Source organism: Sphaeroforma arctica, assembly GCF_001186125.1.
Source record: "Sphaeroforma arctica JP610 unplaced genomic scaffold supercont1.418, whole genome shotgun sequence".
NCBI classification, from domain to species: Eukaryota; class Ichthyosporea; order Ichthyophonida; genus Sphaeroforma; species Sphaeroforma arctica.
This window is the reverse complement of record NW_014040140.1, coordinates 60427-75699: the sequence shown is the minus strand read 5'-3', so window position 1 is coordinate 75699 and position 15273 is coordinate 60427. Positions and strand designations below refer to the sequence as shown.

The 15273-nt window shown below is 44.6% G+C and overlaps 1 protein-coding gene across 1 annotated transcript in view; it reads right to left on the bottom strand.

Moving 5' to 3' along the window:
* Positions 1-326: 326 nt before the first annotated feature.
* Positions 327-15273, bottom strand: part of SARC_06065 (hypothetical protein) — a gene marked incomplete at its 5' end in the record, with an annotated part of 16022 nt that continues 1075 nt past the window's right edge. Inside the window, 19 exons of the mRNA XM_014300054.1 lie at positions 327-705; positions 2231-2471; positions 2975-3098; positions 4066-4215; positions 4716-4907; positions 5292-5446; positions 5909-6102; positions 6381-6577; positions 6840-6960; positions 7737-7898; positions 8810-8951; positions 9419-9511; positions 9877-9948; positions 10071-10167; positions 11064-11166; positions 11758-11983; positions 12383-12443; positions 12964-13062; positions 13713-13956. Coding sequence (XP_014155529.1) covers positions 606-705; positions 2231-2471; positions 2975-3098; positions 4066-4215; positions 4716-4907; positions 5292-5446; positions 5909-6102; positions 6381-6577; positions 6840-6960; positions 7737-7898; positions 8810-8951; positions 9419-9511; positions 9877-9948; positions 10071-10167; positions 11064-11166; positions 11758-11983; positions 12383-12443; positions 12964-13062; positions 13713-13956 — 2773 coding nt within the window. The 3' untranslated portion in view covers positions 327-605. The remainder of the gene's footprint in view (positions 706-2230; positions 2472-2974; positions 3099-4065; positions 4216-4715; positions 4908-5291; positions 5447-5908; positions 6103-6380; positions 6578-6839; positions 6961-7736; positions 7899-8809; positions 8952-9418; positions 9512-9876; positions 9949-10070; positions 10168-11063; positions 11167-11757; positions 11984-12382; positions 12444-12963; positions 13063-13712; positions 13957-15273) is intronic.

The window sequence follows — 15273 nt, the reverse complement described above, 5'->3', positions numbered from 1 at the left end:
AAATCTGTCTATACATACATACATACATTCGTACATACATATACACACACACATACATACATACATATATACATACATACATACATACATACATACATACGTACATACATGCTTTCATAAATACTGTTATACTTATTTGTATACATGCATACATGCATATATACATCCATTCATATATATATATATATATATACATACAGACAGATTCTGATTCGTTTTAACATATACAAGACTCAAGAGTTGCAAAAATGTCCGATCAACGTAAGTTGCGTGTAAATGTCGATCCAAAAAAGTTGATAGCCTCATTGCATCTCATACCCAGTTGTAGGACTGCTACTTATGAGCATGTTTGAATGGCACAGAGCTCGATGCATACGATTCTCTCATGTCCACGTAACGTTTATTTCGAGATTTTTTTCTCGATTCTGATGACATCAAAAACGAGGTCAGATTAACTGCAAGTAGAACGAGGGTCTAGTACAAAGTGCCTGACTCTTGTCAGCTCTCTGCTTGAGTATGTTGTCTACCACCGGTCGTTTCAGGTTACTATCTATTTTATTGACTACATACTGACACCTATGGCCTAATTACTGAGGGTATCAAAATTATGCTTTGATAGACCAGCCGTCCATCTTTTCGAATGTTTGTGCGTCTTCACCTGGACCGATGATGACCGTTTTCTCATCCTGTCGGTTGACCAAATATCTGAATACATAAGAGGTGCATGAATATTATTTAATGTGTATAGATACATTCTGTCGCAGCCTGGCTTGAATAGAAGAACGATACAATTCAACATAAACTGAGATATACACGTCGGCAACTACGTTAGATAAATCAGAATAAAGACTAGTTTATTAAGGAACACATGCTGAAAGTACGACGAAATATGTCTATTAGGTCAGCACTATGGACAGTGGTAGAATGTCGCCCACACACTGTGCAACAGATTGTGCAAATGGAACGAACCTTACTCAGAACCAACAATACACGGCGCCAACAATACACGCAGCCAAATTACACATAGCCAACAATACACAGAGCCAAAATACACATAGCCAACAATACACTCAGCCAAATTACACATAGCCAACAATACTCAGAGCCAAATTACACAGAGCCAACAATACACCGAGCCAAATTACACATAGCCAACATTACACAGAGCCAAAATACACAGAGCCAAAATACACAGAGCCAACAATACACTCAGCCAAATTACACATAGCCAACAATACACAGAGCCAACAATACACAGAGCGTGATTCAGTGGAAAAGTCAAGTCAAGACCAGATCGGAAATGAAGTGTGAAGTTTGATGACATCAATGACGATTATTCTCCACAACTCATAGGTCACAAAATGCGGCACTTTCAATTGGCAGCCGCGAGCAAAGCGTCATCATGTCATGAGACGTTCAAAAATATGAAAAGAGTGACGGGAGTGTTGTGGGCCAGAGGCAACTGTGAACTGACAGCCCCGCTCACGTACAGCTGATACAGACTAGGAGAGTCAATAAACGTTGTCAACTGAATGAGATCATAATAAAAAAAGATACGTTTACCAACAACTCACATCCCCCGAGGACACTCACATGTATTGACCAGACACGCACAACAATAGAAAATGAGACGAACGTAGCCTCACAAGTTCGATCTCGGATAGAGCAACATAGAAGGATGTCGCACTTGCCTACAATAGCTAACGAGACGACAACAACTGTCCCAGTCGCGAGTATGCCACCACAAATATCACCAAACACCCACCAAGGGCGACATGCTCCACACCACAACCACAGTTAGAGAGTACTATGTTGTACACATCGGCTGAGCTGGGCTAAATCAGTCTCACGGCCCATATATATATATATATCACCACTAAACCACACACAATAACAGCCTAAGCATATCGCTCATAGGTTATAGCCGGGTAACACAATAGCCCGGTAAGACGCACGGATACCACCACTAAACCACACACAATAACAGCCTACGAATAAAGCTAATAGGTTATAGCTGGGGAAGACAATAGCCTGGTAAGACGCATGGATACCACCGTTAAACCACACACAATAAGAGCCTAATACAGCTCATAAGTTATGGCCGAGTAAGACAACAGCCCGGCAAGAAGCACGGATACCACCAATAAATAAAACACAATAACAGCCTAAGAATACAGCTCATAGGTTATAGCCGGGCAAGACAATATCCAGATAATGCGGAAGTACATACTTGTTCGTCGCCTGTACGAGCGCTTCTCGATCCACCGCAAACAGCCTGTCTCTGTGCCGTTGTCTGGCTTCGTTGGACACTCCATAAACGAACCCAGACATGCCCTTAGATCCCGGAGACACCGGTTTGTCCATACGTTGGAAAACCGTTAGTTTGGCTTCCTCCACATCGGATTCTGAGTAGTCTCCAGACAGTAGGTACTGCGGTGCCTCGTTGTAGGCTTTCAGGGTTGCTTCGAATCCTAGAGAGATTAGACGTGTGTGTAGATTTGACGCGAGTGCTTAGATGAGTGGAAGAATTAAACGGGGCTACATATGTATGTGCGTCACTTCAGGACTAGAACCTTTGAAATAAAGGGCGATCGCAATTGGCACACACACGTGTTTGATAATCTAGATATGGCTTCTCTTACTCATGGATTGCCCAAGCTCGAGTACACAGTGCGCCACACACGTGCCACCAACTGATGAATTGTACGTTTGGTTGCGTAGATAGCTGCCTTGTTCGGGCTATATGCAAACCATGGTAGGTATTCGTACAACCACGGCAGTGTTGTCTAGCTGTCGACTATAGCAAATCACGAGGGTACAGTGGAAGGTATGAACAGTGCGAAGCAGCTCAGCATCCTTTCAATCCTGCAAGGTATCATACGCCAGACTACCACACCACATTGACCTACTGATAGGACCGCCATGACTGTTAATATTCCTCGTGCGTAGGGCCACACAAGTGATCAATACACACCTGGGTCACGGTAGGAGTAGTACGATAGACTGCCGGACCCCGCACTCAGACCGCCTCCGTACGCGCCGTTCTTTTCTCTCACTTCGCGATGCAGGAACTTTGCACTCAGCAACGACGTAAGCACCTGTGGTGTTAGCAGATGTCAACACACGACACAAATCGAATCGGCGGGTTAATGAGTGCGTAGCTATGTGGGGCTTAGCGTGTGCGAGGGTGTGATTGGGATGGGTGTCGACCGTAAACTAGATGTAGATTCACGCCATGTGACGCCTGAGGCAGTAACGGATCTGTACACTCACGGACAATAAAGTGAAGGAAGAAATATAAAAGCGCAGGTGGTGTCTCCGATCTGTGTGAGTCGGATTTGCGTCTGAGAACCACACGCCGCGGTCACTCTACAGCGGCGGGTCCAATGTGTGGGGATCAGCTATTGCCATATGAGAATCGGGACACGAGCTACTACAGGTACTGAAGAGAGTGTCCCTATATTCTACCTAGTAGTGTGAAGGGGCATTCTTCTAGTCAAGAGAACGAACATTTCGAAAGATTCATGTGAGATTCTATATACACCACATGCATGTATGATGAATGTATCGTTAGTGTGTATAGTTCACAGCCGAGTGAAATGGAGAACACTAGAGTTGAAGAGAAGGTTACTACGTGCGCGTATACTCGCATGTATATCTGCGTATAATGAATACAAAGAAGAACACCAGATCTGCGATATAATAGTATGTATACATATGCTTCAGCATGATGAGTAGATACAAATATACCAATTAGACTAACCAGTATTATGCTTGCACCTCTCGTCTACATCAATACAATAGCATGTGTAACACGAAATCGATCCAAACCAAGCTAAGCCAAACCAAACAAAGTCAAGCCAAGCCAAACCAAACCAAATTAAGCCAAACCAAATATTAAAAAAACCAAACCAAACCAAACCAACCCAAGCCAAACTAAACCAAACCAAACCAAACCAAACCAAACTAAACCAAGCCAAACCAAACCAAAGAAAAACAAAACAAACCAAACCAAGCCAAATTAAGCCAAGCCAAACCAAGCCAAACCAATCCAAGCCTACTTACCTGGAGTGTAGCGCTATCCTCGTGATTGCTAGGTATTGACGCGACACTCTTCGCCACAAAATTCACATTGACTGGCAGAGGCACGTACAGCTTCTCTTGATTGAACGAGGGCAGGCTATACTCCCCACTAGATTCATTTGACCCCGATTGCTGTGCATGTATAGGAAGCATAGCGTACGGTGCAATTATACGCATGTGTGAGCATCAATCAGGCAAACAGCCTATTATGCACTGATAGTAAAAGCGGTACCTTTCGAGTCACCGTCCAAGCTATGTCAACGCTGCCAATTGGACATCAAGCGTTGGCCGTCAGGATCAGGTGTGAGGTCTAGGAGGCATTATATATATGTTTTAAAAGCATTGCTATGAATAATTGCAGAAAATGTATATTCTCCGTCTACTCATGCGCATATAGAGTTCAGTTTCAGCTGTAGTGCGGCCGAGGAGAGGAATCAAGCAGGTAGCCGTTGTATGCGTGCCTCTACAGCCCTCGGGCTGCTGTCTGTTGCCGGCATCGACAAGCATGACGCATCAACCGCAAAGACAACAAACTTCATCTCAACACCCAAACAAAGATACTCACAAATGCAAATAAACGTAAAATCGTGCAAATGCATTGAGCTAAACCACATCCAATCCGTATCAATTACCGTAGGCCGGTCACTGGGGAGTGTGTTGAGTAGCCGTTCCAGTTGTGTCTCGGCCGCTCGCATTCCGATGCTGTCTGCGTTAATAGCGCACCTCGCATTGGACGTCATGAACACATGTGAGGCAAGTTCGCGCAGTTTGCTGAGGATTTCTTGCTGGTCCTGTTGTTCGGCTAGTTTGCGCATGAAGTCGATCTGCCGCAAATGGTGTGATGTTTGGTGGTGGATAGGGGATTGCGGTGGAATAGGCCCCGGAGTTGTGTGATGATAAGAATTCAGACTGGGATGTACACAGATGATGCGTGTTAACGATGTGATGGCGAAGGGCAAGTTGTGCAACATCCACAACAGACATTCGCTGTCAGGTAGAGTCACCGGTTAAAATACTATTAAATACTTGAGTACATACGACACATGCTGGGTGTTCGTGGCCACCTCAGTCAGTCACTATGCCACGGATATGCTTACAACATATACCACACCCGATCTAGCCATCCCAATTGAACCCATACCCAGAAAACCACATGTGTCTCAAACTATAGTCAATTGGACTCGAAGGACCGTGAGATATGTGTGTACCTGAGTCAACCCGCCGTAGACCTCGGTCATGGCATCGTACTGAGTGAGCGACGCAGCGGCACGGGTGATGGCGAAATGATGACCCGCATCAGATACACTGTTGGCCATATCACTATACGCCATCTTCACCAGCGTGTACAGCCGTTGTTCTGTGCCTGAGCGGTTTTTAAAGGGAAATAAATGTATATAACGGGGATATTCAGTATGGTACTAGTGCGCTGGCAGGGGTTGTTTGATGTGCAGGCTCTGGGTGGTACATGCTGCCCCGCATGAGACACGCTGTTGTCTATGACATTGTATACTATCTTCACCAGCGTGAAAAGCCCTTGTTCGTGTTTAAGAGGTATTCGATACATGGTAAGTATATATTATAGGGGTATCGAATGTGGTAGTAGCGTGTAGCCAGTGCCTGGCAGGAGTACAAGCTCTATACGCCTTATGCTGTCCTGCATAATATATGTATACAATATATATATATACATTATATATATATATATATATATATATATATATAATAGATAGATAATAATAGATACATATATACATAGATACATAGATACATAGATAATATATAGATACATACATACATAGATGTGTGATATATATGCATGACCTACCATCAAAGTGGGATTCGTTTAGAATATCTGAGCACAACGAGGTAGTGTGTTCTAAGTTCCGATCCAGGCACCTTGCCAGTAACATAATACCCTCCGAGTGCTTCGATGTATCGTTTCGATCCTGCACCAGCAAAGGACTCAGACGGATACCGCCAGTCCATAGTTTCGTTTTTTGACCCAACTCGCGGTAGTCTCTGCCGGTGAATAAAATAAAGTAATATATTTTGAGAGTATATACACACTATATAATCTGCTACAAACTTATATAACAGTAGGAAACATCATGTAACTACCTGCCAGCGTAGAGCACACATCTGTGCACATGTACAGATTGATAAAGTGATTGCAATGATAAATATAGAGGACTCAAGCGGTGGATAAAAAGTAACACCCAGCGCTATCGAACTACCACCATTACACATGCGAACACATGCGATCGGATAGACAGCCCAGGATATACACAGGAATGTACCTGCTACCAGCACCCAGGGACGGGAGGACACTACAGAACAAGGGGATGTAAGGCTTGAGATGCGCTGGGACGTTCTGAGTGTTGAAGATGGTGCGCATGTAGGTCATCTGATTCGTGGGTTGCTCACAGAATTGTGTGTCTACCGACGCGCCCTTGGACGTCGACAGCGAGCGTTTCTCGCGCGCCACCTGGTGGATCTGATGGCAGAATCGCGAGAGAAGAGAGTGTGTGTAAGCCGTTGCGATGATACCAGTGTACGTTAATGTATGACAATACACATGCCAATTCCACATTGTAAAAGTATCGTGTAAACGCGAGAGAAGAGTGTGTAAGCCGTTGTGATGATACAAGTGTACGTATATGCATGCGTATACATATATAAATTACACATTGTAAAAGCATTGATGAAAACCATAGTTTATCCGGCCCAAAGACACAGTTCCGCATAGCATGCCATACCTTGCGCTCGATATCTTCCACTCGCAAAGTCGGCAGGCAGCTGAGATCGGGTGTCGTCTCCTGTTCTTTCAGCAGCTGCAGGCCTTGCTCGTACACGCGGTCACGAGATTCGTCTGATAAACTGAGTGTTGAGTAGGTTAGTTAGATGGCGAAAAACACACACTTGAGCACTGTATGTAGCTTAAGAATCGTATGTCTACGACTGATTCTATAGTTATCAATGCGAGTTCCTTCTCTGCTTAGTCTGTAGTGTCAGGCCTCGGAGGTCACGAGACTCATCCGACAAATCGTGTGAAGGGTACCGATGAAGTACAACCAATTTGCTAGCAGTTAACACGAATACTTGAGCGTAGTAAAGGTTTATGCGGAAAATACATTTGTGAGTAACTATAACGATGCAGGTATACTTAAGCAGTGATACTAAGAAAGTAACATACTCGAAATAGGACCATCATGCTACTGTGCAACCATAAACGATGTGAACCATCTTATTTATACTAAAGATACAACGGTCTATCATCACGTATATATGTCCACTTCATGAGATACTTTTCATTTCATACCTACAGACAGGAAGTATGTTTTCACGAGAAGGTATGTATAAGCTTGGGGAAAGACACCCTGCTACGCACATCGTCTGCATAAACAGAATACCCACAGGATAAGCACTGACCGCATGTCCCACAAGATGAACAGCGTACTACGATGCGATTGAACCGACGTTCGCCTTATCTGGAAAGCACTTGCAACGGGTGCAGATTGCGAAACTCTCTACGCCGTACTCCCTATGACGCTCAGTAAATACAAAACGTAGATCTGTTGTGCCAGGCACTCGAACCACCCAAATCACACAACTCGGTGTATCTGGTATGTATGGGGATATGATATACAACATACGTGGACACGACTTCCTTGAGATAGTCGGCTTCCTGCTGTGCCAGATTGTTCGTGAACTTCTCGTCCGGTGTCATAATAAAGGTCAGCCTGTGCTGGTTGGATATCAGATGGCGCTCGAAGAAATTCTTGACAAAGTATGGATCAGCCATGTCGGTGCGGAATCTGCCCAAAGCACAGGATGGGGAATGGATCAGAACTTCGTTTCAGACTACTACGTGACAAGCACCTCTGAGCTGCTCTGCAGAACAACACGACAACTTGCAAGTATATCGTGGTATATCTAGTTGTATGTGCCCGATTTTCGCTTGATGGTAGTATACTAGTTTTTGCATAGTCACGTACTGCGACAGCCTTCGCAAGACAGGCTCAACCGAATGCTCAGTTAGCAAACGAGTTGATAAAAACAAATTAGTGGACAAGAACAAATTGGATCCCAAACATTGGTACCGGCGTGTAATTCCGGCTCTACCCATGTCAACGTGTAAAATGATTCATCCATATATATCCCAGTCAGAAACCAAGCTTAACCACACAACAGCAAAGCTATATCGACAGTGTCAGTAGGACACCACAACTAAACTTATCATGCCTTCGGGCACTAACTGAATCACGGCAGGGTCGTTGATCGAGCGTGACTCACCCAATGAGACTACTAACTACCTCGAGCTACACCCATACGTACTCCCAACTAGTAAAATTCACTTTCTATATAGACATTAGCATCAGACCTGAGCAACCCATTTTCACCACGAACGCAATTCCAGCCCCGAACTTTACCAATATATACACTAACCTCTCAACATGAGCTTGGATCATATATACACTCACCTCTCAACATGAGCTTGGATCATATATACACTAACCTCTCAACATGAGCTTGGATTACATATACACTAACCTCTCAACATGAGCTTGGATCATATATAAACTAACCTCTCAACATGAGCTTGGATCATATATAAACTAACCTCTCAACATGAGCTTGGATCATATATAAACTAACCTCTCAACATGAGCTTGGATCATATATAAACTAACCTCTCAACATGAGCTTGGATCATATATAAACTAACCTCTCAACATGAGCTTGGATCTGCAAGAGCTCGACGGGATCGCAATCGTTGACCCACGGCCCCATCAGCGCCGCTGCGAGGCCCAAACCAAACGATGTGGTCTGGTCCCGTTGTGACAACTCAATCTGATGCAATACAGCCTCTGAATAGACGTTTGATTCAACAATTGCACGAGTGAGCCAACTGATCTGTGACTTTGTGATGATGATATGTCATAGCCTCACAAGGAAAAGTTATTGCATTCAATGAGAGCACGGGTATGAAAAGGGCTCTATGATTTTGTGTCAGGTGGCAGAGTGGATAAACAGATGTTGAATTTGATGTATGCCAGAACAAGCATACAACTACGTGGTTTTGTGATGTAGCATAGTCTCTGGCCTGTCGTTGGGTTCGATGATTGTATGGGCAAGCTATATTTTCGTAACTGCTATGTTCCACAATCTCTGACACAAGTTTTAGGTTTGATGGTTGTTTGAGTTCGCCGATAACTCTAAATTTGGACAAATATTAAGCAAAAAATTTGAAACTGACCCCAAAATCACCAACAATTTAACATAAGCAAAAACACGCTTTATCGATATATATGTAATGTCCCTTAAAATGCCTTACCAACACGTTCGGCCTCAAATCCGTCTTCCATGGTTTTCTGGATGGTCTTCTCAATCATATCCTTCACCATTGGGATGTCGCTCTCCTTAATGCCTGCGAGTGTGTGAGGTGCATGCATGTTAGTGGACAGTAACCAAGAAGTAGCCATCGACAAATGTCCAGCGATCGCTCACAGCACCGACCACATCAATAAAAGTTCACTAAGTTCTCGTGCGGACGTTCTGAGACGTTGATGCACCACATGCACGTAGTTCAATTCTAAAGTTCAGACATACAACCCACCCACCCACACACAAACACACACACACACACAGACATACGGCAAGGCCCACACAATCTACATAGATGTCGTAGAGGTGATATGCTACGGTATGCTATGGTATGCTGCGATATGCTACGGTATGCTGCGATATGCTACGGTATGCTACGGTATGCTACGGTATGCTTCATAGCTGTACCTTGAAGCCCGACGCTGAAGGAGGGCTCGCGCGTACTGGTGTCCAGGCCTGTGTTGGGCGTATAATCGGAACCTGCGCATATAAAACAGCCGATAGAATCAAAACCCGACCAGAGAGTGGAGAACGGAAGTGAACCATATCAGATATCAGAGTGAAAGTAATAAGCGAGACAAAATATAGCCGCACTCACGTACCCAGCTGAGACTCGATCAATGCGATGTACATGGGCGAACTTGACCCATCGACCAGCAGCGATGTTAGGATGCGTTGGCAGAAACCCTCGTACGCATCCTATAGTATACGACGACGGCATCGGATGAGAGATGGTGTTTGGTGGGGTGATATGAGATGATATGTACTAGATGAACATGGTATAGCATTTCAGGGGTTCGTGCTGGCTGTCATTGCACGACACCGTAGGTGCGAAGGTAGAATTTGGCGAGTAAAATAGATACTGAAGATATATTTGGTAGGCGATTATAGTATAAAATAATAAAAATAGTTTGAAGCTAACTCTGAGTCGACTGACTCAACACTACAGAAGGATTCGAAAATGTGCAAAAGCGCAACCATGAAATGGTGTCAAACCACGACACTACCTACCAAGAGCTAGGAAATACAAACAGAACTGCACATCCTGAAAAAGCATAAGAAAGACTCTTACGGTTAAGGCAACAGAGACACAATATAACCCATCACCAAGGGTTGGTTGCCAATACGCTCAGCAATATTTCTCTCTCGATCTTACACCCAGCAAGTGTCGTGACAACTGATGTGGTTAGCTATTGTTCACACAGACAGAAGTCATACTATACGAGTGCATACATGAATAATTTTTCGCACAGACAAAGTCATACTATACGAGTGTATATATGGATATTGTTCAAACAAATCAATAATCCTATACGAGTGTATATATGGACATTGTTCACACAGATAAAGACATACTATTCGAGTGCACATATGTATATTGTTATACCAGATAAAGTCATACTATACGAGTGCATATATGAATATTGTTCATACAGATAGACATAATACACGGGTGCATATATGGTTACTGTCACACAGATGAAGTTATTCTAGCATATCTAAATATTGTTCAGATAAAAGTCATACTATACGAGTGCATATATGAATCCAATACTGGTCACGTGCACGTTTGCAAATCTATCCGAACCACTCACCTCTTTCTGCAGCAACCAGCCGATGCTAGCCTTGGTCTGTCGGTCGGCGTGTGCGGCCATAGTGTCGGGTGGACAGTGAGCGATCACTTCACAAGGCTCCGTCCTGTGATATTGATATTTGAATGTGATCTCTCTATCAGATGCTATTACTTTAGAAGACTGGTAAGAAGCAAGTTGTGTGACTGAAGTATTTAAATTGATTCGTGTGTTTGGATCTGAAGATAATATTTCACGAATATCCATATTCGGAGCTAGATGTGATTCATATGCGATTACTGATAAGGTAGTGAATTCAATTGGGGCGGAATCAATTACGTAGTGCGAAGTGATGCTCCTCGTGTAGTGGATGACGGCGCTGAGTCTAGTGAGCAAATGAATTGGATATCTGTGAACAACAAACCGTAATGACAGCTGCGCCTTGTACAGGTTAAAACCAAAGGCGTTTCATACATCGACAGCATGGCTACAACCATAGCCCAAAGTCGCACTACACCTACAACCCGTAAACGGGAGCAAGTCTAACTAACGATTCTAAAAAAAAGTACGTTGGTCCATAATCGGTGTGTGGTTGATACATCGTCGTATGATATCCTACGCAAATTAATACACTGGCACAAAAATAAACCCTCAAACCAATTTCACATACAAGCCATCTCCAGTACAACCAAAGCCCACCGCACAGCTCTGCACCTACCATCGGGGAACGGGACCGACTTCTGTATCCGCCACAAGCTTATCAAACGAATCAAACAGCGGCCCGATGCTCTCGAAGTGGCGAGTCAGCGGCAGATCGCCATAGGTGTACACGCGTGCGTTAGAGGGATGGTAGTGTGTGCGGTGGAACTCGCGCAGGACGTTAACATCCAGTTTGGAGAGGATGGAGGGGGGGTCGCCTCCGGATACGTTGCCGTAGGTGCTGCCTGGAACGGGGTGCGTATACAAATTGCTGTGGTTGATATGCGTGCGCACAAGTGTGACGGGTATATGTTTTGATGGCTGGTAAATGCCACACGGCAACTAGCCTATGCCGATGGTTTTGTTTATTCATACTTTAGCGTCGTTTCGAATCAATAGAAGAGCAAGAAATTTGCCGAAAAGGCAACAACACTTCAGCAAGACAGCCTTGTAGAGCACAACCACATACATGCATGCTAACCGATACTAATCCGCTGCAGTGTGACGATCATACGCACACACACCAGTAGCATGCAAACTCGGATACAAGTAACGAATATATATGCATACGCAACCATCATATAAACACTAATATGTACAATGTATATCTGTGGTGCGTATGTAATTGTGAGCGTGGTAGATACCTGGGAACAAAGCCTGCTGGAACCGGGTGCAAAAGAGGCGGTCGGGATCACTCAGGGCACCCTGCAGAGCCACGGTGGATATAGAGACGCAACATGCGTGTCGATCAGGCTAATGAGAAGATGAAACGAGCACCGATACACCCCCACCCAGGTGACAACTGAACAGTGACGGGCACAGGCAACAGATGCGATACAATGTACCAAGAAGCCCAGAGTATATACCATGCTCATAGTAAAACAGAGTGTATGCCATGGTCTAACAAACACAGGGTGCGAGACGTATTCTCAAGAAAACAGCGCGGGCGACATGTACTCAACACTTAGACAACATCAGCAACTTCTTTAACCACGCCCGTGTATAAGATGTACAACCGAGCCGAGCCGAACCGAGCCAGCGCGATTTAAATGAAACCCTATTCCTAATAAAGCAAGCGCAAACATATAACCCTATCCCTGATAAATCGAGCGCACATCTCTGGCGGGTACATCACGGTTAATTCGAGGAGATGAGCTGAAAGGATGTAAACTGTGGACATCTGAGGCCACAGAAATGGTCCGAAATACAATGGGCGCAGACATACCTTCATCTCGTTGAACACTACACCCTTGAACTGCAGGTCTGTTGATTTGTCGTTAGGATTCTCGTTCTCCAAGCGCCATCCCTCTTGTAAAAAGTCGAGCTGCGTTACACAATCAAATGAATGGTCCGTGGGGTTATTCATCGCACCGAATGTGAAACGACGGTGATGTATGTATACATTTAATAAAATATATACAGTAACACCGATATGAAAGTCTGACTCAGAATACAGCGGTTTAGTATATATCGACTAGCCTGCATCTTATCCCCCTCAAATGGCGCCGGTAAATAGAAACGTACACGTGCAGAGATGTATGAACGCTATGAAACAATACGCCACTCGGGAATACGCACTCCATACAAAAGTAGCCACTGTTTAGACCAAGCGATCATAGATACCTCTCACACATATAAACATATGTTCCAACCCGACCGTCCACACAATAGCATACAACAACTGCACGCAAAACCAAACCAGTACGGAAGTGGCCCCACTCGGATGCGAGTGTCCATGGGCCACTCATGTACTCATGAAAGTACAAAGCTGAATTCTACCAGCACAAACAACACCACACAACAGGTGCGCACGTACCTTACGAATATGTACTCATGAAAGTGCAAAGCTGAAACCTACCAGCATCAACAACACCACACAACAGGTGCACACGTACATCACGAATATGTACTCATGAAAGTGCAAAGCTGAATCCTACCAGCACCAACAACACCACACAACAGGTGCACACGTACCTCACGAATGCTGGGGTGCAGCACCGCATCCAAGTACACGTCCAGCAGGTTGTTGTAGTCGTTGGCGTTCTGCGTGGAGAAGGGATACATGGTATAGTCACTGGCCGTCCAGGCATTCATGTAGGTAGCCATGGACCGCGACAACATCTTGAAGAACGGGTCTCGGCATGGATACTTCTCCGAACCGCACAGGGACACGTGTTCTAACACGTGTGTGACACCGCTGCTGTCTTCGGGTGGTGTGCTGTAGGTGAAGAGACGCACGGCTTGATGTGAGTGAAGGGATAGGATGTGGAGTGACCTGTGCCGCCAGTTGGCAAGATGGCCCAACAATTAGTGTCATAGGCGGCGTGGGTGGAGGGCGATGTACAGGTATAGACCTCCAAGGCACGAGAAGTGCACAAATCCGGGTGCTTTAGTATGTGCTTGAATGCAACAGCACGAGCTTCATAGATGAGTGGGTGAGTTAGACCTCATAAAATATTGGCATCGTCAACTCCCCGCCTGCGCTTTTCTCGGCAGGATTAAATAAAATAGACGTAAACGAATACAGACACACTGCAGGGGTTGGACAGCCCCGAATCAAGTAGATGCACCAAGTCGCCTCATATTGACTATGGCAGCACTACCACACAACCAATACCCCGCACATCACGTGCTGTTCACACGCTCATATGGATAAGCCCAGCCCTTATCCATACACAAAAACGCGGTATCTGAAATGACCTTTACGCAGGGACACTCGCACGGTTACCCGACCCTATTGTATGTAGCCACCCTATCTAATTAACGTATTCGAATAAGAATTGTATTTCATAAGGCTATACAGAAAGCCCCAATACGTTTGTATTTGTTCAAACATCCCAAACATCCAAACATAGACGCACGCGAACATTCATAAAATGTCACATTGTCCAAATACGACTTACAAGTAGCTTACACGTAGTGAATCTCGAGGCCTCCAATCGCCTACACAGCCTTACAACTCCTAAAGTATCGCACAGTTTCAAAACCGATTTCGCAAACACGTTTGCCATCACAGTACTCTGACACATCCACTACTCTACTGTACAATAACTCAATGCAGAAAACGTTCGATCACGTACATACACAGCTGCACTGTTTTAGCACCACCAGAAGTATGCTTACGCAGTCACAAGTGTACCGCTGAGCGCCCACTCCCTCTCCAGATAGCACACATACAGAACGATCTACACACGAATACACACTCGTTCGAGTGCAATCGCTATATGGACTAAGTGTGGTGCTGCACTGAGCTACGGCCAACAGCATTACATATATCTTAAGAAATAGTATACCATAAATAGCATACTATATATAGCAGAAGCACTAATTGTGCGCACCGCCTTATTACCAGCGGTTAGCCTCACATTTACTGGTACACATACTAGCAAGCTTGAAGTTATCTACAGAGCAAAGACTACTAGTGTAACCCTAACCGATTCAAAACACCATCCCTGATATATAGATAGCATACTAAAAGTAGCACACTACAAGTAACATACTTTAAATAGCAGAAGCACTAATTGTGCGCACTGCC